The sequence below is a fragment of the Xenopus laevis genome, chromosome 9_10L (assembly GCF_017654675.1).
Source record: "Xenopus laevis strain J_2021 chromosome 9_10L, Xenopus_laevis_v10.1, whole genome shotgun sequence".
NCBI classification, from domain to species: domain Eukaryota; kingdom Metazoa; phylum Chordata; class Amphibia; order Anura; family Pipidae; genus Xenopus; species Xenopus laevis.
Genome location: NC_054387.1, coordinates 115,631,580 through 115,659,126, shown reverse-complemented (window position 1 = coordinate 115,659,126; position 27,547 = coordinate 115,631,580). Strand labels below are relative to the sequence as shown.

At 40.2% G+C, this 27,547-nt stretch overlaps 1 protein-coding gene across 2 annotated transcripts in view; it reads right to left on the bottom strand.

Moving 5' to 3' along the window:
- ift140.L (intraflagellar transport 140 L homeolog) overlaps positions 1-27,547 on the bottom strand; it is an 86,712-nt gene that overhangs the window by 47,919 nt on the left and 11,246 nt on the right. For both annotated transcript variants that reach the window (XM_018236498.2, XM_018236497.2), the window contains exons 5-19: positions 22,209-22,330; positions 20,666-20,808; positions 19,000-19,175; positions 17,014-17,105; positions 15,744-15,850; positions 14,730-14,878; positions 13,800-14,003; positions 13,068-13,140; positions 9,968-10,059; positions 8,486-8,613; positions 8,226-8,343; positions 6,977-7,101; positions 4,518-4,686; positions 3,827-3,958; positions 1,343-1,542 (exon numbers count right to left, since the gene is read on the bottom strand). In XM_018236498.2, the coding sequence (XP_018091987.1) occupies positions 1,343-1,542; positions 3,827-3,958; positions 4,518-4,686; positions 6,977-7,101; positions 8,226-8,343; positions 8,486-8,613; positions 9,968-10,059; positions 13,068-13,140; positions 13,800-14,003; positions 14,730-14,878; positions 15,744-15,850; positions 17,014-17,105; positions 19,000-19,175; positions 20,666-20,808; positions 22,209-22,330 (2,030 nt within the window). The remainder of the gene's footprint in view (positions 1-1,342; positions 1,543-3,826; positions 3,959-4,517; positions 4,687-6,976; positions 7,102-8,225; positions 8,344-8,485; positions 8,614-9,967; positions 10,060-13,067; positions 13,141-13,799; positions 14,004-14,729; positions 14,879-15,743; positions 15,851-17,013; positions 17,106-18,999; positions 19,176-20,665; positions 20,809-22,208; positions 22,331-27,547) is intronic.

Below are 27,547 nucleotides of genomic sequence, written 5' to 3'. Positions count from 1 at the left end.
ATTCAACTCCAAAGTGTATATTTCTATAAGATATCTGGTATGTCATTATAAGGCAATTTCATTTATTTTTGGTCTTGCTGGACTGCTCTGATTTAAGTTATTATATATTGTAAGTGGACATGAAAAGAAAACTGGATATCATTTATTTTTATTTTTTTTGTCTGAGTGGAAGTGGCTTTCTGTTCGGAAGCACTGCCCTAAATACAGAGGGTTCAGGGTCATTTCCGTTTCAATATGGTATTCTACTAATGCTGGAATCAGCATAAATTAAGTTTCCGTCCAAAACTGACTAGATGTGCTTTGTCTGTTTCTGCATGGCCACAACCCACATAGTCAAATACAAGTGATTCCCAAAGTGAACTGCTCATATAGTGTGTATTAAGGAAATGAGAGAGAACATTAAGGAAAGGTTTGCTTGCTTTGAAGAAGTATACATACAAAAACTGCCTATTTTACTGACAGCTTATGCACCAATCAAAAATTACCCAGGGGCTAATTCTCTGTGTTGGAAAGTTTTCCAGTTGGATGCTTCTGTAGTTGCTATAAAGTGCAAGACCAAAAGCTCTTTTGTGTTCTATGTACCTGTAAAGTTGCTGAGGGCACAATATCAGAATTGTCAATTTAAGCTATCCTAAAACTATGCTGAAGCAGAAGTGCTTTGTCCCTAGAAAGCCCAGCACAAAGGCTCTTGCACAGGAGAATAATCTATGACTTAAGATCGCCATACACAGGCCGATAAAAGCTGCCAACAGACCGAGTCGGCAGCTCATTTGCCCATGTGTAGGGCCCTCCGACAGGCTTTCTTGATCGATATCTGCCCAAAAGTTTGCCAGATGTTGATTGGGCAGGGTTAAAAATGCTGTGCATATCTTATCGATCATTGGGCTCTAGGGCCCACGATTGGATCAGCCCGATATCGCCCACCTCAATGTGGGCATATCGGGGAGAGATCCGTTCATTTTGCAAAATCGACAAACGAGCGGATCTCCACCTTTCCCCTTATTGCAGGAAATTATCAGCAGCTTCTTGTAAATTGGCTAGAAATAGTTTATATTTGTTTTGAATGGGGCATGTAGCTTATAACACACCCAAAGTAAACACTGAAACAGATTTCTAGCCAGCTACTAATCATTTTGGGATATCTGACAGAATGGACCAGTTTTAATAATAATATATAGGAAATGCTTTTTAATGTTATTGAACTGAGTAATCTTATAGACCACCACGTGTGTAACTGCCTTTACACACAGCTAAGGAAATAATAAAAAAGCAAGTAATAGGCTACACATGATATCATTCAACAGAGAGGGGGGAACGGTTGGAAGATGAAAGCTTGTCCTACCTTTTGATAAGCTTGATAGACTTAAATGCTTCATCCATATCTCCCACTGTGAGGTAGAAGCTGAAGTTAAGCATGGCTTCTCTTGTAGTCTTATCACACTCTTCTAGCCCAATAAAGTCTCTCAGGGGTTTCTTTGCCACCATTTGGGGAATCTGATTATTCCGGACCTCTGTTTCAGAGGCTTTCTCCTCTTCACCTCGCTGTTGGACATTGGGTAGAAAAAAAGCTGTTAAAGAGATACTAACACAAGAAAATAACCTTCTATCATAACATTGTTTTTGAATGCTATTTACTGTTTTGCCATAAAAGTAATTGCTTGATACTTTTATATTACCTTTTACCCCCCTGCTGCTCTCTGAGGGGGCTGCCATATTTGTGCAGCCGGAGTCCGTTAGCATTAGAAACTCTAACTGACAGGCTGAGAAGGGACAGTCAGGTTGGCAAAACAGTACGGTTTAGGAACTTCAAGTAACAATTACTTATAAAAGCAGAACTATCCATGAAAAACGATCAACGTGACCTATAGGTAACTTTTAATGTAACTTTTAATGTAACTTTTAATGTCACTTTAAGAGTGTATTGTAATCTCCCATGTTCAGGTTAAAACTAATATTGCAAGGTAAAATACAAATACAAACTCTACCTAAAAACATGTGGACTTTGCCTCCTGCCCATTCAATATTCTGTAGCAAAAAGCAAGTTGACCTCACAGATTAGGCAGGTTTGGGGCAACAAAGAGAACCCTGAGCCTGGGTTCCGATGCAATGTTTCAGGCCTCTTACGTGCCCTTTATCTAGTGTACATACAAGCTGCATGTGAACATTTAAAGATACAGTCCAATCAACTTCCAAGTGACCAACAAAGTGGGTTGGACTGTATCTTTAAAGGGATCCTGTCATTGGAAAACATGTTTTTTCAAAATGCATCAGTTAATAGTCCTAAGTCACATGACTTGGGGCAGCTGGGAAATTGACAATATGTCTAGCCCCATGTCAAATTTCAAAATTGAATATAAAAAAATCTGTTTGCTCTTTTGAGAAACAGATTTCAGCGCAGAATTCTGCTGGAGCAGCACTATTAACTGATTCATTTTGAAAAAAATTTTTTTCCCCATGACAGTATCCCTTTAAATGTTCATGCACGGCTTGTATATGTACACTTCATAAAGGGCAAGTAAGGGGCCTGAAATATGCTTTCTAAGTCCCCACCATAAATAGCTTTTTGCAAGAAATTTGTAATCCTTTTGATTTGCTGTTTCTGTGGAGTATGGCTCTAATAATTAAGGACCGACACATAGAGTCTGTAAGGTTGTGTGCTGGGAACCTATCTGATCAGGTTTCAATAAGACATGCCTTTTGTATGCAATTTCACTACCCCCCTCTTCTTTTGGTGGTTGATCCTGACCATCTATGATGTCATTAGAAGGGATCTGAGCCAGGTGCAGGACATAAATTGAACTGTGGGCCAGGTTAAGCAATGGTTGGAAAATAGGAGGTTGTGGTCGTCTCGGGTTAAACAATTTCCAACACGCTCAAAATTGATATCTTGCTGAACCCCATAATTTGACATAATTTTGGGATGGTGCACTAAAAAACAGGTTGATGGCTTGCGGTAAAGAGCTCCAAGACTAGGTATGGGCATTTTATGATTATGTGATTATGGAATACAGAAGGAAGATGGGAAAGTTTCCTATAAGGTATCTAGAGTTGAAAACAAGTTGGACAATGCTACATTATATAAATAATATGACAGTTATGTCTGTTTTGGCCTGGTCACTAACTAAACACAGCCTAAATCCAACTATACCCCGATTTCTGCAAAGCAAGGTGGTGAAGTATGAGAATACTTACAACTGGCTGATAGAAATAACCCCTCCGAAAAAATAACTGATATAGCATGGCAAAAGGAACAGAAAACAGAAACATCATGCAGAACAAAAGAATAAATTGACAGATTCACATGTACAGAATAGTTAAAAAGATGGTGAAAATAAAATACAAACAATGGGAGAGGTGGGGGGTGGTGGGATGCAGCAAATTGTTCTTCCATAAACCTCACTGCTATACCTAGTGCAGGGGACTACAAAGACTTCATGAACGCAGGAACTAAATCCTACAGTATGGGAGCTCCTATATTGGACCTCTGGCATAATAATCACAGATATTGTACTGCAGTCAGTCTTTCTGTATTTTTGCACAACTCTATTTCTACATACATTGTACAAAAATGTCCCCCCTTATTTTTTGTAGGCTATGTTTTTAGCCTTTGTGCATAAAAGTATTCATTTGTATGTCCTTCTAGAACCGTGAAGTGCTAGTACTGAATCCAACAAAAACCACCATTTGTTGCATGCTCTAATGCCAAAATGTGTGTTCATGCTTGACAACACAGCTTAGATGCAACACTGTATACAAGGCAAATATTGTGTGGCCCTATGTCCTGCTTTGTTATGGATATCATGTGCCAAGATGGCAGGTTACTCACCTTCTTTGTGAAATAGTAGTGAGGTACCTCAATACCCAAAAGTGACTGAAGGGCAGCAGGACGTGGGAAACTCTCTTGAATGAGAAGACCGTGCTCCTGGGTGCTGAATAAAGAAATGACCAAAATGTCCTCCTGCGGATAGATAATTAGAGAGTATTTTTATAAAGAACATGCTTGACCAGGCCTGGACTGAGATTAAAAATAGACCTGCAGCCACAGCCCCAATAAATAGTGACTGTCCTAAAGTAGCCTCTCTGTCCTTGGCAGGAATCTACAGATTGGATGCAAATGCATAAGCTGCCTATTTCAGTTTGCTGTTATATAATATCCCTGTACAGGTATAGGCTCCGTTATCCAGAAACCCATTATCCAGAAAACTCTGAATTACAGAAAGGCCATCTCCCATAGACTCCATTATAATGAAATAATCCACATTTTCAAAAATTATTTTCTTTTTCTCTCTGTATTAATAAAAAAGTAGCTTGTACTTGATCCCAATTGAGATATAATTAATCCTTATCGGAGGCAAAACAATCCTATTGAGTTTATTTAATGTTGAAATGATTATTTAGAAGACTTAACGTCTGGAGATCAAAATTACGGAAAGATCCCTTATCTGGAAAACCCCAGGTCCTGAGCATTCTGGATAACAGGTTCCATACCTGTAAAAGAAAAGAGCCACAGAACACACCTTTCTATGATGGAGCTCTGGTTGCTGATCCAATTGGTGTTTTGGCGATGTGTTAGCAGACTTTGGCACTGCCAACATAGCCTCACAAACCACAAGCCGAGGTTCACTTTGGTCCCAGAAATGGTTTATTGGGATGCGGTCAAGTAACACTCTGTTTTCTGCATCATTCCTGGTTAAATGTAAAAGTGCAAGATGTTTTATGACAAATACAGATGAAGCCACTTGGATTTGTGTGTTAAATGCGTCATGACTAGGGATTAACTGAAACTGTGGTATCTAAAGTAATCTTAACTCATTTAATGCATTTAACCTTTTCATTAGCAAACCACAGGATGCTGTGACGCAATCTTCTGTGTTAAATGGGATAAATGGGATAAATGGGATAAATGGGTTTAGTTATTCTGTGCCAAACACACAAAAAAAATTGGCTTCATCTGTATAACCGTTAACAATAAGTCAGAGCATTCCCTCGGAAATCATAGTCATGAGGGTAGACTGTCAAGGTTGGGGTTGTTTTCTCTGGAAAAAAGGCGCTTGCGAGGGGACATGATTACACTTTACAAGTACATTAGAGGACATTATAGACAAATAGCAGGGGACCTTTTTACCCATAAAGAGGATCACCGTACCAGAGGCCTCCCCTTCAGACTAGAAGAAAAGAACTTTCATTTGAAGCAACGTAGGGGGTTCTTCACAGTCAGGACAGTGAGGTTGTGGAATGCACTGCCGGGTGATGTTGTGATGGCTGATTCAGTTAATGCCTTTAAGAATGGCTTGGATGATTTCTTGGACAGACATAATATCAAAGGCTATTGTGATACTAAACTCTATAGTTAATATAGGTATGGTATATAGAATTTAATTAAAATTAGAGAGGGGTGTATGTATGGATGCTGGGTTTTCATTTGGAGGGGTTGAACTTGATGGACTTTGTCTTTTTTCAACCCAATTTAACTATGTAACTATATAGTATCGTCAATTTCATATTGATTTCTTGTATAGGAACAATTGAAGAAGGCCTCTGCTACTCAGAAAGCTCTGAAAGATTTCAAATTTTTTTTGTAACTTAATAAAAAGTTAAGTAACAGAAATACGTGTCAGTAGAATTTACAGTAAGAAAAAAATGATTTGCTTGTCTGTGCTTGTGCTATAACGAAGAAACTATACCCTGTTCATTGGTGGAGATTAACAATCACATATATAGATTATGGGGCAGGATTTATCAAGGATCGAACAGTCAATTCAAATTGAATTTTCTAGTTTAAAAATTCACACATTCGAATTTTAATCCCCCTATTTGAATGTATGGTTATCACACCTCAACCGTGGAAACAGTCCTAATTTGAGTATTCTCCACCTAAAACTTTTCGAGTTCACGTACAAGACAATGGCAGAAGTCCGTTGAGAAATCTGGAGATGTTAAATAGCCTTCCTGACATTCAAGGTTTTTTTTGGGAGAAAAATTTGATTTGTACGAATCGAATATGATTCAAATTTTCTGGGTCGGAACCATTTGATCAAATATTAGCCATTCAAATTTTTTCTTAAATTACCTCCCAGTCGAATTGTGAGTATGTTCGCATTTAAAAATATTCACATGAATTCCAAATTCGACCTTTGATAAATGGGCCTCTAAATATACACATATAGGAAATACTTTATCACTGGGGGGTAGCAATTTGTTAGGCACCCCAATTAATTTAATCCCTAACCTTTGCCCCTGGACCCTGAAATCCTTAATACTACCTAGGGATTAAGGTTTTCCTTGTCCTTTAAGTACAGATGCATAGTTTAAGATGTGCACAGAACATTCTTTCTCTTCATCACATTGCTGTAAATAGATATTTTTTTATGTGAACAACTGCACCATGATAGTCTGCCTCTGTCTCACAGAGTCCATTTCCCCACCTCCCCTTAAAGGAGAAACAAACCCCTTATTAAAAAAAACCCTACCCCACATAGACTACATAGAAGATGGCTGCCGTGATCCCTGAACCTGCACCGAGTGGTAAGTAAAAAGTTAGGGGCAGTTGCCCGGGGTAGCAGCCAGGCTGGGGGGTGGAAGGTCTATGTGGGGTAGTGTTTTTTTTTTAATAAGCGGTTTGTTGCTGCTTTCCGATAGCCACTGTAATTCAACTCCTCCCAGTGGTGTATTTTGGAATTAAAATGATCAACTAAATTCCTGGAAAACACCACTGCAATATGGAGAAAGGAATGAAATGCCTGCTTCAGAACGAGTAGGGAAATGGCAGACTATCATTGTTTACTCTTAATCCGAAGATTCCTGTATGTCAGATATATTTAATATTGGAAGTTAATATAGTGTTTATATGCCTTTGATACATAAGAACAACTGAATTAAATGCCCTTATGTTGAAAAGGGTGTTATTTGTGCCCTTTAAGCTTATCTTTTCTTCTGACCATCTGTTTAAATCATAAACTATCATTTCAGATCTTACGTGTCTGTGTCATGGTTGGATATAGAGTCCCCTTGTTCTGCTTGACCACTCCAAAAATCGAAAAAGGTCACAGTGTCCAATTCAGCATCATAGAAGTACATCTTGGAATCCAAGTTTCCATCGGACTGAAGGGAAAAATGTATTAGTATTATTATTAATAATGTAATTATAAAGCATCAACATATTCCAAAGTGCTTTGCCATAAATGGGTTCATACAGTGAACATACAGAATTACATACAAGCTCCAATAACCAATACAAGAGGTGAATAGTTAACAGGATTTTAAACCATGATTGCTAACAGTTAAAGTGGAAGGTCACTTAATAATTAATGTTTAGAATGACTTTTTAATATGGTTTTTATTAACTCATCAGTCAAACAAATTAAATTAAAACAAAAATAGTGATTGTTACACATCGAATTTTGAAAAACATAGCCATTTTCAGAAATACTGATAACTTGCTTTTAGTACCCCCTAGTGGTAAAATAGAAAACACAGTAGTCCGCTAGAGAAATGGTCAGTCAAGTTCTGGGGAAGTTCTTGTGCACATTAAGGTGGATAAAAAACATTAAATTTTAAGCCACTGCATATAGCACATTGGCGGATATATACTATATATGGAAATTGTATTTCTTCATGGGGTAAAAGAAAGAAATGAGTCCTGGTGCAAACTAAGAACTACTCACAAGTCTTATTTAACATTTACAGAAAAATAGAAGGAATGAAAATCCCTGTTTGTAGTCATTAAAGGAGTTGTTCTCCTTTAAGTTAACTGTTAGTATGATGTAGAGAGTGATAGTCTGATACAATTGGTGATTGGTTTGCATTTTTTATTATTTGTGGTTTTAGAGTTATTTAGCTTTTTATTCAGCAGCTCTCCAGTTTGCTATTCCAGCAATCAGGTTGATATGGTCCAAATTACCCTAGCAGCAATGCACAGATTTGAATGAGAGACTAGAATATTAAAAAAGAGGACCTGAATAGAAAGATGTTTAATACAAAGTAGCAAGAATTATAAATCTGTAGAGTTACAGAGCATTTTTTTTGATGGGGGTCAGTGACCCCCATTTGAAAGCTGGGAACAGAAGAAGGCAAATAATTCAAAAACTATAAAAAAGTAAAAATGATTGCCAATTGAAAAGTTGTTTAGAATTAGCCATTTTATAACTTAGTAAAAGTTAACTTAAAGGTGAACCGCCCCTTTAAGGAGATGCATATCACATAATTACCAGACACCAGCTTCTTACCCTATTAGCAAGGATGCTGACTTTGCTGCCATTGACATTGCACTTCGCAGACACAATGCTCCCCACTCCTGGAACCATCTGAGAAAGGTTTTTGCAGTTGATATGGGCTTTGGCTTCCCTGTTAGGAGAAGAAAATCATCACAAATAAATTACATTGTTGTATTTATTTCCTAATCCTAATTTTTTGCTTGTTACTTTATGGATTGGTGCTCCCTCCAACTTCAGATGATAACAACATACTTTACAGAAGACAGCATTACCTTCGTGAGAGGTCAAAGGTCTTAAAATGAGCAGTGTCCGTTGTAACTGCTAGAAAGTGTCCGCAAACATCCAAACCACATGGAGTCCCCTCTGCTTCTGAAAAAGGCAGCAACTGCTTCACAGTGCCCTAAAATATAATGTAAGTGGATTGCAAATCGAAAACAAAAGTATATTTAGTTTCACCAAACTATATGTTAACATTAAAAAACAGGATTCAGATGTTTGATATACCGCTGCAGCACCTCTTTGTTGCAAATAGGGATGCACCGAATCCACTATTTTGGATTCGGGCAAACCCCCGAATCCTTCACAAAAGATTCGACCAAATACTGAACCAAATTCTAATTTGCATATGGGCAGAAGGATTCCGAATCCTGCTGAAAAAGGCCGAATCCCAGCCGAATCCCGAACCGAATCCTGGATTCGGTGCATCCCTAGTTGCAAAGAATGAAAACTTAAATTTATTAGGTAAAACAACCAGGCAACGTTTCGGGCTTACTCGCGCCCTTTTTCAAGCTTCAGACTCTGCATGTTTTTGAATGTCTGCATGGAGTGCCTCTCAGAGGCATATTTTCTATATGGACTTGTGCCAAGGTCAACAGCTTTGTGCGGGTCTCAGATGCCTCTATAAAAAAAAGTTTTCAACCTGCCTCCGAACACTTGCTGTGAAATTTGGGGGCGGTGTTGAAGGGGAGTTGCTGTTCCATTCTGATCTGGTGCATGCATCATCAGGTTAATAGAGACAGGGGGTCATTTATTGCACTGGGCGAATTTGGCCAAGGGCAGTTATCCATGGCAACCAATCAAATTGCTGCTTTCATTGTTTTACTTGAAGCTGGCTTTAAAAAGCTGATCACTGATTGGTTGCTATAGGTAACTGCCCATGTGCAAATTTGCCCAGTGTTGATAAATGAGCCCCACAGTATTCAAATGTTCAGGGTCGTACTGGGGGGACCGGGGCCCACCGGGACTGTTGCCAAGGGCCCCCCTCCGGCCACCCCCCACTGTGACGCGCCAGCTCAGCAACGAAGCCGCTTGGTGCGCATGCGCAACAGCGCCACTAATTTTTATTTATTTTTTTCAAATATAAATATTTAGAGAGGGGTTTTGGCCCGGCAGGGGCCCATGAGGGTCGGGGCTAACCGGGTATTTTCCCGGTGTCCCACCGGGCCAGTCGGGCCACTGCAAATATTGCAAACCTTGAGGAGACGGTTTTGCATGCCCTTGTTCGCTTGAGCAGTCAAAAAAATTTTACTGATAAGTTAAATAAGACCGAGTCCAGCCAGTCTGCCATACAAAGTCCAATTTACAAAGTGGGTCCAATGAAAACCAGTTTTGCCTACGTTTATGATAGTGAACAGTGCTAATGTTGGTTTTAGTTCTCCAGCAATAGTGGGAGCCCTGCTCTAATGGGGCAGGGACTAAGGAGTGTGATTAAACATTTTCTGTATAAATGTATAATGTTAATGTTTTACACTCACCTGCAGTGTCCAAATCTGGACTCTGTTAGTTTCTACAGTATATATATTATCTTCATGCATAACTAACACTGGAGACTCACATGAGAAGGAACCTGGAAGGTGAATGAAAACAAAATTGATAACGGAGTTCCCGCTGTGGCCAAGGGAATGCAAACTACATGCTGTAACCCTGGCAATGTTAATTACTATCTGAGTAATCTCTGAGAATGTGAATCAAACCGTGTTTAAGTACTAGTGCAAACTTTCAAGTGTATAAAGGAAATATGTATACACTAGAAGTATAGGATAGGTCTATAGGTATAGGAAGGTCATCTCCCATAGTTTCCATTTTAATGAAATAATTCACAATTTTAAAACATATTTCCTTTTTCCTCTGTAAAAGAAAATCAGTACCTTGCACTTGATACCAACTATGACATAATTAATCCTTATTGGTGGGAAAACAATCATATTGGGTTTATTCAATGTCTACCTTTTTTGCAGACAAATTATGGTGATCCAAATTATGGAAAGATCCCTTATCGGAAAGCCCCAGGTTTCAAACATTCTGTATAAAAAGGTCCCACGCAAGTTTCAATGTCTATTCATTACCATTTTAATATTTGCTTAACTGATAAAGTACAGGTATGGGATCCATTATCCTGAAACCTGTTATCCAGAATGCTCCGAAATACCGTATTGTACTTGATCCCAACTAAGATATAATTAATCCTTATTGGAAGCCAAACCAGCCCATTGGGTTTATTTAATGTTTACATGACTTTCTAGTAGACTTAAGGTATGAAGATCAAAATTACGGAAAGATCTGTTATCTGGAAAGCCCCAGGTACCAAGCATTCTGGATAACAGGTCCCATACCTGTACAATGCATTCCTACTCTTCTCGAAAGCACACATAGAAGTGCAAGGTCCTTGTTAAGATGCATATACCTTTAAGTAATTGCATCAAAACAAACAACATTTCTTTTGTAAAGGATTTTATTTTGCATTTTGAAAGTAAACAAAAACAAAATTAACTCGACACTTACTTGACCACTGTTTACAGTTATTTTGTATGTACCATAGCAGTTTCAAAGCATAGAGGAGTATATAACATTAACATATTATAGTTCAGCCACATGGAAGGGACCATGAGGGTTGGCATCCAACCAGGGTTCCCATATTTTTTAATATTTTCCAGGTGTTCCCCTAGCATTGTACGACAGTTTAATTAGGGGCAATGTACTATTTATTAATTCGATCCATTGCTGAAGTGTAGGAGGACTGGGGTTCATCCATTTCATTATTACTAATTTTTTTGCGTAAAATAAATTTGACATTAGAAGTGATCAGGACTTTTGTAGGGGGACTACTTTATCTATAATACCCAATAAGCAAGTCTCAGGGGGCTTGATTCCTGTAAAGGATAGAAATAAATTGGTATATCGAATGACTTCTGTCCAGTATGCTGCTACTCTAGGGCAGTCCCATGTCAAATGGAGGAAGCCAGCTTCTCCCCTGCCGCATTTCACACAGTTGGCTCAGTCTAATCTGCCCATAGCTTTGAGCCTCGGGGGCATAATATAGATTTGATGAATTATTTTGAATTGAACCATACTGTCTCATCCTGTGATATTAGGCAGGGGTAGAGGTTATCTGTGGCCTCCTCCCATTGGAAAACACACAACATTTGCATTTGATCTTAGTGAAACCCCACTTGCAGCTGTGTTCATTAAGGCCCCCTCTAATATCACAGTTCATTCTTAAGGGAGGAACTCCCTGATGCATCTGGTGCCGACACGTCGCCATGCGACGCGCTGTGTTTTCATCCGACAGTCAGATAAATGTAGTTCTTACATGAAATTCTCCTTCACTTCCTGTTTCTTCACAACATTCGCCATGTCGAATGCGTTTCGTTGCACGGCAACGTGTCGGCACCAGACGCATCGTGGAGTTCTTCCCTTACTTGGAATCTTATCTGCGGTCATTCACATGATCAGTTGCAGCCATGATTTTAGCTACCAAACTCAATTAAAGAAAAAATGTACTGGTTCAAAATCTATATTTTAAGTTTGAATATAAAATTCACTTTATATTTGCTGCAAATAATGATACTGTTGATAAACTTTCACAAAAAAAGATAAAAAGGGTTGTTCACTTTCCAAACACTGTTTTCAGTTTAGTTGTTTTCAGATTGTTCACCATAAACAGACTTTTTAATTACTTTCCATTTTTTTTTTACTGTTTTCCCAAAATTGAAGTTTAACGTGTCTCTGGTATTGGAGTCTGGCAGCTCAGCGAGCCAGAAACATCTGAACTGTTACAATTTGCTACATTTAGTTGATATAATTAGTTGATATACTGTAATTCTCAGGAGCATCTGTGGAATATTAGCAACTATTGTATCAAATCTAACAGCTGCCTGTAATGAAACTCAGGGCTTCTGCTCAGTAGGGACAAAGATAAGAAATGTATTATGATCCCCATAGACACAAAGATTTTTCTTTAGTGAACAACCGATTTTAGTGCAATCCAACCCATCCGTCAAATTATCATGAGGTTAGTGGGAATCGAACAATCGTGCATCTAACAATTTTTCATCCATCTGTCAGAAAATTGATCGGCCAGGTTAAAAAATTTTGATTGGTCACAGTGAAATCTATTAATAGAATAATCTATTGTCCAATTGTTTGCAGGGCCAAGCAGGCAGCTACCCTCAGTTTTCCTGGCTTCAAATACACAACGTCACTTGAAATGGTCTTCTTAGTTGATGGACAAATGGTACATTTAAACAATCGTTTCAAGATAAGCTTGGTCTAATGATAACGAAATCTTTACATCTATGGCCAGTTTAACTGTATCAATTTACAAAAGTTAAAGAGTCGGCAACCCCCCCCCCCCCGAGCTGCTTTAGCAGGTGAAAAATGAAACTTTACACTTCAATATTAGAAAAAAAATGGTCACAAATAGAACTAGAAAGTAATTGGAAAAATTCATTATTTCTGATGATCTATCTGAAACCAACTGAACTGAAAAAAGTGTTTGAAGGTGACCAACCCCTTTTAAGCACTGTACTAGTTTCTGTACTAGAGCTATAATGATTATTATAATACATTTTTTACCTGAGTTTCTTAGAGTCGGTCCTGATAGCTCATACACAGTGACCATCTTACCATTCCAAACTGCAACTGTATCCTGCAGAAAACATTATACTTAGTTAGATGATTATAGAAGCAGATTTTACACTACAGAAGAATTCAATACAATATTTTTTTTCTTTCCAAGAAAACAAACGTCTCATTTAAAAGGAATGACTTTCGAGTGCCACCGATAAATTTGGGGTATACTGCAATAAACAATCAGGGTCAATGTAGTACACGGTCAATCCAAGCAACTTTCCAGTGTCTGAAAAAGCTTTAACAAACACAATCATGAACAAGAATGTGTTACTTCTTTGGGTTAAAGGGGTGGTTCACCTTTAAGTTAACTTTTATTATGTTATAGAATGGCCAATTCTAAGCAACTTTTTAACCGGTCTTAATTTTTTATAATTCTTTAGATTTTTTACTTTTTCACCTTTCAAATGGGGGTCACTAACCCTATTTAGACCTCATCTCAAAAACAACTGCTCTGTAAGGCTACAAATGTATTGTTATTGCTTTTTTATAACTCATCTTTCTATTCAGGCCTCTCCTATTCATATTCCAGTCTCCCATTCAAATCAATGCAAGGTTGCTAGGCTCATTTGGACCATAGCAACCAGATTGCTGAAGTTGCAAACTTGAGAGATGCTGAATAAAAAGCTAAATAACGAGTATGGAGTATGTATTTTAGTTTACATTTAGCTTGCTCACCTTGGTAACGAAAACACCTTTGATGTACATGTCAGTCTGCAGGTTATGAGCCGTTTCAGTGCTGAAATAGGTCAGATTGAGCTGGGTGGGTGCAACCTGGATGGCTGCAACTTGCTGACTGAAGTGCGCAGACATGACTTGCTCACTGAGAACCACAACTGAACTGAAGTTGTTGATAGCCAAGAAGTTCTTTGAAGAGCCCCACTGTGCTCAGACAGAAAGAAACAGCAAGAGTTACAAAGAAGCACACAACGATATTATGGTGATGCCACATGCAGTGAATGATGAACCCATCTACTAAATCAAACAGCATCAACGCAGCATAACAACTGACCCCACTAAATAACAACACATTGTTTATTAATTGTTAGCTTCCAGCAATGTTCATTCCACCACCATGGTGGATGTCCTTAAAGGGGTTTTTGACCTTCAAGGTAACTTATAGTATTTTATAGAATGGCCAATTCATAGCAAATATTCAGTTGGTCAAATTGCTGTCTTCTGACTCTTTCACACATACACTGGTTTCACTGGTAGCCCATAAACTGTTGCTCTGTGAGACTATTCAGGTCCTCTACTATCCATATTTCAGTCTCACATTCAAACCACTACCTGGTTGTTGGGTAATTTGGACCCTAGTAGCCTGACAGCTGCTGAAATTCCAAACTGAAGAACGGCTGAACAAAGATCTACATAATTTAAAAAAAACACACACACACACAAGTTATAATATGAAGACCAATTGCAACTTGTCTCAGAAAATCGCCCTCTACATACTAAAAGGTCAACAGCCCCTTTAAACGAACAACTTGCATCTTAAAAATAAGATGAGGGTTATTATGCTGCAAAGGACTTTTTGCAGCATAATAACTACAGTGAGAGTTAAGAGAGATTGGGATCAGCCAATGTTCTCTTCTCAGCCATATTTACCTGTATCTGCATAATGTTTTCTTCTAGTTCGGTTGGAGTCTGAAGCTTCCAAGTGCTTTTCCCATCAGTCCTTATGGCCTTCTGACCATGGGAGGTCACTCTGCTCCACATGGCCACTCTGCCCTTGTTAGTTCCAGCTGCCAAGATTGCTGTGTTAAATAAATATTTAAGAAAGATTATTCCATGGAAAGAAACACCACACACAATATAATAGCACTGTATAATTTTAACAGGTTAATGTATCATTTGCAGGAAGGCTAATGGTCCCATGTATTCAGCCAATGAAAAAACACCCAGCTTCTCCCACCACTTACTGTAATTGACACGAAAACAGAATCACCACCACCACACACAACAGGTGGTTCTAAGGCAAAATATGAGAATGTTCTGCCTGAAAACTGCCTATCAAGTGGTTTCCATTAATGTCAATGACAGGATTCATGGAGTGGGAGAGGAGCATCAGGAATTTCATGGCCGGCAACAAAACACTACATCAGGGGTGCCCAAAGGGTAGATCGGGATCTACCAGTAGACCTTTAGCTGGTGATCAGTAGATCTCAAGACACTGTCAACAAACAGCTTGTCTATATCACCCTCCTATTTAATTATTTTAATTCAGATATTTATTATGTTAAGGTTACTTAAGAAATAGTAAATTTTTAAATATAGCAATATAAATTCTCTCATAAATCAATATAATGTTTAAGTAATAGTTTCCATGGAACAGAATGCTAACAATGCTTTTATGGATGTAGATCATAATGGGACAACATCACTAAAAGTAGATCTCGCATTAGTAAAGTATGGGTGCTCCTGCACTACATGCTCGCTCGCTGTTTGATTCAATGAATTCCAATGAATAATGCAATGCAAATATATGCATTGTTAGGCTAAATAAAACATAAGCAGGTGTTGGTACCACTCAATAAATACAGCAGTTTTGCATAAAGACCTACAGCACAGCATATTTTGGACAAGCGTTAGCACCTATGCACCATGAACTGCCAGAATTACCTTTAGAACTGCAGTAAGAAATGCAGTTCAGGGTCTCTCCAACGTCATACCCCAACTGTTCATCTAGAGAAAGCACATAATTGTCCTCTCGCTCCAAATCCCACAACCTACAAGAAAAATAATATGGCTGGTATAGCGGAGGATATATACTGACCTCACTTTTAATTGTCATTATATTATTTTAATCCACTTTTACATAAAGCTGACTCCAGGGTTCCATATAATAACCCACAATATTTTAGGTGTGCATCTCCCAAACAACAGACTATAAACAAAAAAAGATCACAGACAGGTGACCCTACATCACTCTTGACCTAGTTTCATACTTTGTTGGAACAGTTTGGGATCTTTTTCTGTTTTAACAAGATAATAACCACATGTGAGTAACATCCTTACAGATTTAGTTTGCAAAGATGAAGAACAATATACCGGCCATATATGTTACAGTATTTTATTTATAAAGAATACATCTCTACAATATAACCTATACAATTCAACAAGAAGCACCATTTTCTAGTGAGTTAGAGCATCTGCCCTCATTTATTTTCCATCTAAGGCAAAACAAAATGCTAGGCAGCCCTACAGGAAGTGACATCAGCGGCGTAACTACAGCTAACCGGGCCCCCCTGCAAAGAAATCTTCAGGGGCCCCGGCTTAGCTGCACGCACGCACGTACCTGCATGCGCATACACGCATCCGCTGACCTCCTTCAGCGCTCGCACATCTCCTGTCCTGTCCTCCGATCCGCCACTCTGCCGTTAAATTACTTGTGGCGGTCGCCGCACACAGTGTGCAAGGAATTTCAGTTCAGTAGACCCCTTGGTCCGGGCCCCTCTGTCCCCCAGGCCCCCCCCCGCAACTGCGGGGTCTGCTGTATTATAGTTACGCCACTGAGTGACATACATAGGTAAGTACCCTCCCCCCAGGAGTAACAACCTCCTCTGAACCATTTCAGAGGAGGTTGTTACAATATACTGATTCACAAAGTTGTTTCATACTTGACAAAGAACCTGCCATCGCTTGAAAGATGTTGTGCGGCAATAAACACAGAATTTGAGCAGTTAACTTCTGCTTTGGTGCCTTCTTTTTGTAAGCGGTATTTTCTCGGATGGTTTGTTTGCATCCAAAGCAGAGGTGCATACAAGAATACTGGCGAATCATTTTTCTGCAATTGGTTTGAAGGAGAACAGTCAAACTTTCTTTGATTAGTGGCACATTTACTGTTTGCAATGACTGTATGTACTGTTGTGGCTGTTTCAGTCAAAATTACCTAATAACATTCTCCCCAGTAGCTGTGATTAGGAGGCTGTTGTCCACCCAATGTATATCAGCGGCCTGACCGGTCTTCCCACTCAGCTTCACCTGCACAGACAAACACATTAACACACACTGTTAATTACCAAACAATTTACATAAGAGAAGTAGAGATACTGCTCCAGTGCAGCAAACCATTGCAACCAACCAACTACTTGAACTGTATGTCTAACTTGTTGCGTATTGATCTAAGCTAACCAATGACTGGATCATATGGATTACTGTACTGTAACCTACAACCCTCACTGTGTCCTCTTTAGTAGACAGGTAATTTTTGGGTATATGTAAATTAAAACTAAGACCTAAACACCATGGCATTGCTGTAACTGGTGTTAAAGGAGAAGGAAAGGCTTCGTGCACTTGGAGGTGCCAAATGTGAGGCACCCCTAAGTGAATGTATTTACTTACCTGAAACCCTAGGCCGGTGCTCCTATCAGCAGAAAACTGCACCGGCCCAGGGTTATACCAGTGAGCACCACGGAGCGATCTTCTTCCGGCTTCTTCTTTCTTCAAATTTTCCAGGGCAAACGCATGTGCAGTTGAACAAAATAGCCGACTTTTTAGTTTAAGTTTGGATTTTCATTCTACTGCGCATGTGTAGCCGCACGAAGAAAAGAGGAAGACAAAAGAGTATCTGTGGTGCTCACTGGTATAACCCCGGGCCGGTGCAGTTTTCTGCTGATAGGAGCACCAGCCTAGGGTTTCAATTAAGTCAATACAATCACTTGGGGTGCCTAACATTTGGAACCCCCAAGTGCACAAAGCCTTTCCTTCTCCTTAAGCTGGACATACACATAAAAATCTGCTCATTTGGCAATTTTGCCCAATTATGGAACCCATGCACTAAGCCATATTGGGCTTATCCCATTATCTGGCCCAACAATCAGATCATATTGTGGGCCCACAAAGACAAGTTGGGGCAGGGCCACATGACTGCTAATTTTTGCCCAGATTCCAGTCAGACAGGCCTGCTGGGGGGCCCCATACATGAACCAATAACAGGCAAACTCACCATGATTAAAAGTAGACACTTTTAATCATGGTGAGTTTGCCTGTTATTGGTTCATGTATGCAATAAAGTTACAAATGGTAAAAAAACAAGTAAGGTAAAAGAGACCTTTTACCTTACTTGTTTTTTTACCATTTGTAACTTTATTGCAAATGGTATTTTCTACACATTTTTTTTTTCATTGGCAGTGCAGGTTTTCTCAGTATTTATCAAACCATTTTTCTGTTTTCCCTAAGCCCTTTTTGGAGTAAAGCTATTATCCTGCTGTGAGGTGGTAAAAATAATTATGATTTATGGTCACAGTTGTGGCACGTTTTCCAGTGATTTATCAAAATTAACTTGGCATAATTATTGCAGCTTTAGAATAAATATCCTTGGAATGGGAAAGTTTCACTTTTAATTTTTCTTTGAGAAAATGTTGCAAACCGTAGTAAATTGCAAGAAAACACATTTTTTGTTTGCATAGGAAAAAAAGATAAAAGCTGCCAATTCTGCTCCTTCAGAGTGAGTCAGCAGCTTATGGGCCCATGAATGGGGTACTCAGGACTGATGGATACATAGCCGAAAATTAACCAGATATCTATTCATCAGGTTTGAAATTCCTGTTGGATAAGGACCACATCGATAGGTTGACACAGGCCTCACCCAGTGGGCTCCTGAATTCCCACAGAATGATCCAATCATAACCCCTGCATATGTTTGTTCCACACCCACTCACAATCATTTGGGGGGTGTTAAATATAATGGGAAGCAGTTTGAGAGGATCCCCTCTTGTAGAAACACAATGAACAAGATGAACAAATCCAGCTGGTAATAAAACAGGAATTATACAGTGAAGAAATACATTGCTTTATTTGTGTTAATTATTTTATTCTAAACATCTTCATTGCTTCAGCAGTGCAGCAACATGTGATTTTTTAAATCTCTTCTTACCTTTGAGATCTCTTCTGCGTTTCCTTCTGGGCTGATAAAAAACTGAGACAGCAGCAGATTTTCTGTGACTATTACCAGAATAGATTTCTTTTCCATAAAGAAGAGCCTTTTCACTGGACTGTCTAGATTCACAATCTGGCTGTACTTTAGCTGCTCATTTACAAAGTATACCGAGCCTGTAACCAATATAAAATCCAGTTAACATAATAAAACAAATTATTTACATAAATATCATGTCAAACAGTACCCAGTCCATCACTCTTCCTCAGTGGGTAAAGTACAGAGAAATTAAAACTAACAACAATGCTTCTCATAGAAGCTCAATTGGAGCCCCAGGTGTCTGTGTATTAATAATACTTTGTATTTATTTCTGTCAATTCATCGGTGGATGTAAAATATATCTGGAACATTGTGGCAGTAGTTATTTGTATATATATATATATATATATATAAAAATCTATATAAAAATCAAGCACTGGGACTTTAATTATTCCTTATTGCATAGTTTTGACATTTTAACTACTGAAATACCCAAAGCATGACACAAAATTACTTGAGTGTTTTTATTGTGGAATGTATTGATTGGTATACAATATCCAGTCAATCACAAGTAATTCAGATCGTGTTAGAGAGTGTGGGGCTTTTATTACTTTTTCTTTCTCAAATACTGCTTGATGTGATGTTGCCAGCTCTCTCTTATCAGGAGCATTAAAAGCTGAAGCTGATCCAACCAGCTCACTGGCAAGTGGCAAGAAATGGTGGTCACCAACCTCACTGTGATACTCTTACTTACAGATACCGAACGGTCAATATCGAGGTTCTCTGTGGTGCAGTTCTAGGAAAGTGGGGGGACATCTGGAGGGGGCCTAGGGTTTTTATGTCCATTAAGTTCAACCTATTGCTCCAATAAATCCTACCTCAGTCACCTCCATTACCGCCTAATTGTATCATCACAATGCATCATCATCATTATGTATGGCACACAGAATCTGTTTATGTATATATGTACCCGCACTCTAACTCCAATATCCGTTTGTGGGTGCTGGGTCAATGGTAATTATATAATTCTTATAGAGGGACCCGCACTCCAGATTCTTGTGTTGAAAAACTCTTATTTAATCATCACTCATGCATCCAATGTTTCGACCCACATTGGGGCCTTTATCAATGAAGTGGTGTGGGCCGAAACATTGGATGCACGAGTGATGAATAAATAAGAGTTTTTTCAACACAAGAATCTGGAGTGCGGGTCCCTCTATAAGAAATATATATATAATCCAAGTATAAAACCGCATTCCAAGGTCTTGAAATAGAGAAAAAAGTGGAAAGTTTTATTGATTGAAATAAAACTTTCCACTTATTTCACTATTTCAAGACCTTGGAGTGCGGTTTTATTCTTGGATTGTTATGCTATGCTACCCAGGCAGTTGCCTGTATTGCGAGTGCACCACTATAGACTCTATATATATATATATATATATATATATATATATATATATATATATATATATATATAAAATATTATATATATTTTAATATATATTTAAATGGGTGTTAAATAAAGTCTTGGAGACCATCCGATGCAAACAGTTTAAATAATAAGGGGAAAATAAAATGATAACAGTCTAACCATATATCATCCTGTCACAACCAAAGCCTATCTTACCGTCCTTTGCACCGAGGAAGAAGTGAAACTCCTGCTGAGACGCAGTCTTCATGGGAGTCCATTTCCCTGATTTATTCCAATTGAACATATCCAGTGCTTTCTCATCTCCACTGACAGCAGCCTTTGCCAGCTGAGCAAAGTCCCTGCATTAGACATAAGAAATGAGAGTTGAGAAAGCAAATGCTTACATGAGGCACAGTTCATGGAAAGAAAATGTATTGACAGTAGGAAAAACAGAAAAGTTTAAAGTGCTGTTGGATGGGAAACTAACTTCTTTGCCCCCAGCCTCCCCCACAACCAGAACCAACAATAGGTACTTACCAAAAATCATTGCACATCAATACTGAGTTATAAATACTGTCTGCTTTTAAGTATAAAAACATACTGAGCACATTAAGGTCAGTATAATAAAGTTGTGTTTTTGTTATTAATAACTATAGTGGATGTGATCAACTTCGAGTTTGTTTAGCATCTCCCTATACAAGGAGCCCCTACAGTGTTTTCCAAGAAACAAGCCATTGCAATAGAGTAAGAGAGCCTCTATCAAATGAAAAGTGCAAAAGCAGGAGAGTTTAGTCCATAAAAACATGGCATACAGATATTCCTAACGGTGAAGACACACAGAGCTACTAGTAGCAGCTACTTGCTACAAAATAGACAACAGCGATTATTGGTTTTACGAAGACACTACGGGTCAGATTAAATTCAGTGAAAAAAAGGTGGTGGCCAAAATTCAATTTGAGATGCAATTCAATTAAGAAAAACATGTCTTGCGATTTATCACGTGAGTCTATGGTAAAAACCTGGAATTGAATCAAGAGAAAAGTTTTTTCTCCTAGAATTGAATCTCATCCATGAGTTTTCACGTGATATACCATGAGATAACTTTTTCTCACTGAATTAAATCCGGCCCGGCGTGTGTTTTAGCAGAGGGAATTCTCAGTATTGTCTATGGCAGGGAATTTTGTAGCCACAAAAAGTAGTTGCTACTAGTAGCTCCAGAGTTTGTGGTTCCATAATGTAGTGGATGAGCTGAAAATAACAAAATTAATTAATGTGTTTTAAAGTAATTAAAATGTGATGTACTGTTGCCCTTCACTGCCAAAACTGATCTGTTTGCTTCAGAAATGCTGCTATTGTGTATACAAACACACTGCTGTGCAGCAATAGCATCAATTAAAATAGGGCTAAATGGAACAGGTTAAATAGTGGACAACAGAGAACACCATTATATTATATTGTAATTACTTTAAGACATTTTCATCTTTTGGTGTTACTGTTCCTTTAAAGGGCCAGCATAATAAACAAATTAGAATTTTTGTTGACCATGTCTCCTTCTGAGGACATTAAAAGGGAACTGATTCTGGCAGAAAGAGGCAGGGGATGAAGCCCAGAGCAGGAGTCACTTTTAACATGTTAGTGTCCGTTCTCCAAGCTGCAGGATCTACATCCCCCATGGTGCCGTGTCCCCAATCTAGGGAAGAGAAATATCATTTTTGTTGAGCACAAGGCAATACCTACGAATTTAAACAGGGCTACTTACTCATCAGGAGCTAAAGGCTTGAAGAGGCAGTGAGTGAGAGGTTTATGATACATGTTTGTAAGCAATGGTGACACTTGAATCCGTCCTCGCTGCTCCAGCCTCCATACTGCTAATGTTCCACTCTAGAAAAACAAAAATCATTTACAGTGCTGGATGATGAACTTATGGCTTAAAGGAAGTGTTCAGTGTAAAAATAAAAACTGGGTAAATAGACAGGCTGTGCAAGATAAAAAATATTTCTAATATAGTTAGTTAGCCAAAAATGTCATGTATAAAGGCTGGAGTGACTGGATGTCTTACATAATAGCCAGAACACTACTTCCTGCTTTTGAGCTTTCTTGGTTTACAGTGACTGGTTACCCTGGTTACCAGGCAGTAACCAATGAGAGACTTGAGGGGTGGCACATGAACAGTTATGTATCATGTGGCCCCCCTTAACTCAGAGTTATGGAGCTGAAAAGCAGGAAGTCGTGTTCTGGCTATTATATTAGACATCCAGTCACTCCAGCCTTTATACATTACATTTTTGGCTAACTAACTCTATTAGAAACATTTTTTATTTTGCACAGCCTATCTATTTACCCAGTTTTTATTTTCACACTGAACTTTTCCTTTAATATTCAGATTTAAAAAACCATGCACCTTGGTGCACCACCATATCTTGCAGGCATCTATCTTGTGCGGACTTATGTAATTTTTTTTAACAACATCTTTTTAACATCATTTATTAAATGTATTTTAAAAAAAACAAATTCTCAGTTTAGATGCTGTTTAATATTGGTGCCTTCACGACTCTTTGAGGTACCTATACAGTTCCAAAGTTAGCAGGGGTTTTAGCCTTTATTAACAGTAATCTCACTTCACCAGAACTAACAACCTGTAGGCTTATGTCACATGTACTGTTTTCCAGCCAGTGTAACCATGCAGAAAAATGCCCAATACTTCCACCACTTGTGACAGATGGCTTTCAGCTTATAAATGTGAGCAAAATCTGAGCAAACAGACAGGTGGTTTCCACTGGTATCACAATAGGAGACATTGGGGGGTAGAGGGCCTTTCTGCAATGACTTTCTGTTAACTAAAATGGAGGATGCCCGAACAAGCTCACAAATCAAGGGCTACAAGTAAACTGGCAAAAGTCCTTTACTGGGTGTAACTGAAGGTCTCGCTCTGAGCACCAGCGAACGGATCTGCCTTTTGCAGCTACTGCACTTCGCCAAAAAAGCCATCCTGATGACTTGGAAGGCAACGGCACCTCCGACTTTGAATTTCTGGAAAAAACTAATCGACGGTGTTCTTCCCAGTCAAAAGTTGACATATATGGCAAGAGGCTGCCCAGGAAAATTTGGGAAGATATGGCATGCCTGGTTGGGGGTGGGCCAGAATGTTTGAAGGTCGTCTAACTTTTCTCTACTAAAGGCAACATGTCAAATGTGACCGAGGCCTATCGATATATACGGACTGAAACTGACTTCTGCACTTTTATTCGTGGTGGGATGCCTAGTTCGACATGCCCACTTTAGTAACACTCTGAACCGAACGCGGGTGACCCTTCCCCTCTTTACTCTTCCTTTTCCTTGGTTTGCCCCGAGGCTCTATCTCTCTTGACTCTTTCTCTTTCTTTTTCTTTGTAACTGGATGTTTAAAATGCAATAAAGAAAATCTGTTAAAAAAAAAAAAAAACTGGCAAAAGTCCACATTTATGGCACTAAACAAGCCAGTACAATGCCCAACTATACCCAACATACCCTTACAACAGGTAGAGATGTTTAAATATTTGTGAGTATGGGTCAGTCAAGATTCATGCAAATTCAGAGAGTTGAATATAGACCCAACAATAAGACAATTAAAGGAAAAATCAACCTGTGAGGAAAAAAACCCTACCCTCAACCCCAGGTAGACCTCCTTCCTTCCTCCCCCCAGGCTAACTACCCACTGTAATGGAGTCTACTGACCTGCTCCAAGATGGCGTCCAAAATGGCGATTCCTCTTCCCTGCACATGGCTCCGGGTGGTCGCAATCATCCTGCATCATCTCCTTCTTGCCCTGTGATTGGTCGCCGGCGACGGAACGGACGCCGGCGTCAGAATCGGGCGCCGGCGTCAAGGCGTCAGCGTGGGGACGCTGGCGTCTGCGTCTGACGCCAGCGCGTCAATTTTGGCGCCAATAGACTGGACTATAAAGACCCTCATTTCCATCCTGACCTTGCCCAATTATAGGTCTATTTCATATAGTTCCTGGGTGCGATATATTCTGTTTTGCTTATCCGTGTTTGAACCTTGCCTGTTATCGACTTTGAATCTGTACTGCCTGTCTTGACCATTCTGCCTGTTTTACGACCATTCTTTGATAAACCCTTTTCTGTACCGCGAACTTGGATTGTTGCCTTCTCTTTGGTCCTTACTTCAACTGCGCCTTCGGGCATTACAGTATAATTGGGCCATGGACCCCTCGGAGGAGGCCCAAGTACCCCTCGATGTCGGAGGGGCCATTCGGGGATTGGCTTCTCGCATGAAATCCTATGAAGCCCAGCAGTCTCAAATTGGCCAGGCAATTGATGTTATCCTGGAGAAATTGACTGCCATGTCTCCAGCGGCTCCTGCGGCTGTGCCTGTTCCTGCCATTCCTGCTCCTCTCCAGGTGTCTGAACCTCGTGTTCCCGCTCCACCTCTTTTCAGCGGAGACCCAAAAGCTTGTCGTGGTTTTATTAACCAATGTGAAATTCAATTCACTCTGCAGCCAGGCCAGTTCGTCTCCGAGCAAGCCAAGGTTGGTTTTGTCATCTCCCGTCTGCAGGGGAAGGCTCTGGAATGGGCGTCTCCCCTTTGGGAGAAGAGAGACCCGCTGATCGACAACGCCGGGGCCTTTCTCCAAGAACTCCGGACGGTGTTTGACGCTCCTGGTCGTACTACTGCAGCCTCGGCTCGACTGTTCCAGCTTCAACAAGGCACTCGCTCAGTTCCCGAGTATGCCATTGAATTTCGTACCCTGGTGGCAGAGACCTCCTGGAATAACGATGGTTACCACGTGGCCTTTTACAACGGCTTGGCTATACGCATTAAGAATGACCTCGTTTCCCGGGAAATTCCTTCTCGGTGGGAGGATCTGGTGGCCTTGGCGGTGAAGGTGGATACCCGGCAGAGGGAGTTCCAGCTTGAACTCGACCGAGAGCGTACAAAGAGGTACCCCCGGTTCCAACCTTCTTTGGCCCCCCGCTTCCAGAGACCCCTGCTTTTCAATCCTGTTCCCCCTGAGCTTCCTCCTGCCCCTATGGATTCTGCTTCTTCCTCCTTGCCGGCTGAAGAACCCATGCAGATTGGGCGGGCCCGCCTGTCCGAACAGGAGAAACTCCGGAGAAGGGCTGCCGGCCTGTGCCTTTACTGTGGGGGTAAAGCCCACTTTGCCCAGGAGTGTCCAGTGAAGCCGGGAAACGCCAAAGCCTAGGTAAGCTCGGGGAGACTTACCTGGGTGGGATTTGTCATTCTCCCCATTCTTCTACTCTACGTTTCCTTCTTCCGGTGCAGATGCAGTTTGGCTCTTTAAAGTTTTCCTCACAAGCCTTTCTAGATTCCGGTGCTGCAGGAAACTTCATGGATCGATCCTTTGCAAGACGTCATTCCATCCCTCTCCAACCCTTGGCAGTTCCTCTTCGTGTCCTGGCGATTGATGATCGTCCTCTGTCGTCTGCCTTCGTCTCGCATTCTACTCAGGAACTTTCTTTTAAGGTGGGCACCATGCATTTGGAGAGATTATCCTTCCTCCTCATTGATTGCCCTTCCACTCCGGTTGTCCTGGGACTGCCATGGTTATGTGCACATAATCCAGTCATTGACTGGTCCACATTGCAAGTTTCCAGATGGAGTCCTTTTTGTTTACAGAACTGCCTACCCACTGTTCCGGTTGTCAAAATTTCCTCTGTGTCCTCTAATTCTTCTCTTCCCTCTGTATACCAAGCATTTGCCGATGTGTTTAACAAGTCTTCTGCTGAGATTCTTCCTCCCCATCGGCCTTACGATTGCCCAGTGGAACTTCTATCCGGCTCTATGCCCCCCAGGGGCCGCACCTACCCACTCTCTCCTTCGGAAACTTCTGCTATGAAGTTATACATCCAGGAGAATCTTCAGAGAGGATTCATCCGTCCTTCCACCTCCCCTGCCGGTGCAGGTTTCTTCTTTGTTGAGAAAAAGGATGGTAGTCTGCGGCCCTGCATCGACTACAGAGGACTCAACAAGATCACAGTTAAAAACAGGTACCCTCTTCCTCTTATTTCTGAACTGTTTGATCAACTTAGGGGTGCCAATATCTTTACAAAGCTGGATCTTCGGGGGGCATACAATCTTATCCGGATCCGTGAAGGGGACGAGTGGAAGACCGCCTTTAATACCCGTGATGGACATTATGAGTATTTGGTCATGCCCTTTGGTCTCTGTAATGCTCCTGCGGTCTTCCAGGAGTTTGTTAATGATATTTTTCGGGATTTATTGGGTCTATGTGTGGTCGTTTATCTGGATGACATTCTTGTTTTTTCTAAAGATCTTTTGGAACATCGTGCCCAAGTACGTGAAGTCCTCTCCAGACTAAGGAAGAACAATCTCTTTGCTAAATTGGAGAAATGCACTTTTGAAGTCTCGTCTATTCCTTTCCTTGGCTATATCATTTCTCCTCTAGGTTTCAAGATGGATCCTGCCAAGGTGTCTGCAATCCTGGACTGGCCTCTTCCTACTAGTGTCAAAGCCATTCAGAGGTTTGTCGGCTTTGCCAATTATTACAGACAGTTTATAAAAAATTTTTCTTCCAGACTTTCTCCAATTCTGGCCCTGATTCGTAAGGGGGGCAAACCTCAACACTGGTCTCCTCAAGCCCTGGAATCCTTCAAGTCCCTCAAAGAGGCCTTTTCTTCCGCTCCAATTCTTCGGCACCCAGAACCTCTACATCCCTTCTTCATGGAAGTCGACGCCTCTGATGTCGGAGCTGGAGCAGTTTTATCACAGAGATCCATTTCTGACGGTAAACTCCATCCTTGTGCGTTCTTTTCTAAAAAATTTTCTGCCCCAGAACAGAACTATGATGTGGGGAATCGTGAACTACTTGCCATCAAATTAGCCTTGGAGGAATGGAGACACTTACTGGAGGGTTCTTCGGTTCCTGTGACGATTTTTACCGACCATAAGAATCTTGAGTTCATCCAAACCCTCAAACGCCTGAATCCCCGGCAAGCCAGGTGGGCACTTTTCTTTTCCCGTTTTAATTTTGTCATTACCTTTCGTCCTGGCTCCAGAAACAGGAAGGCCGATGCCTTATCCAGAAGCTTTATTCCTGAAGATTCTGTGTCCGAGGAA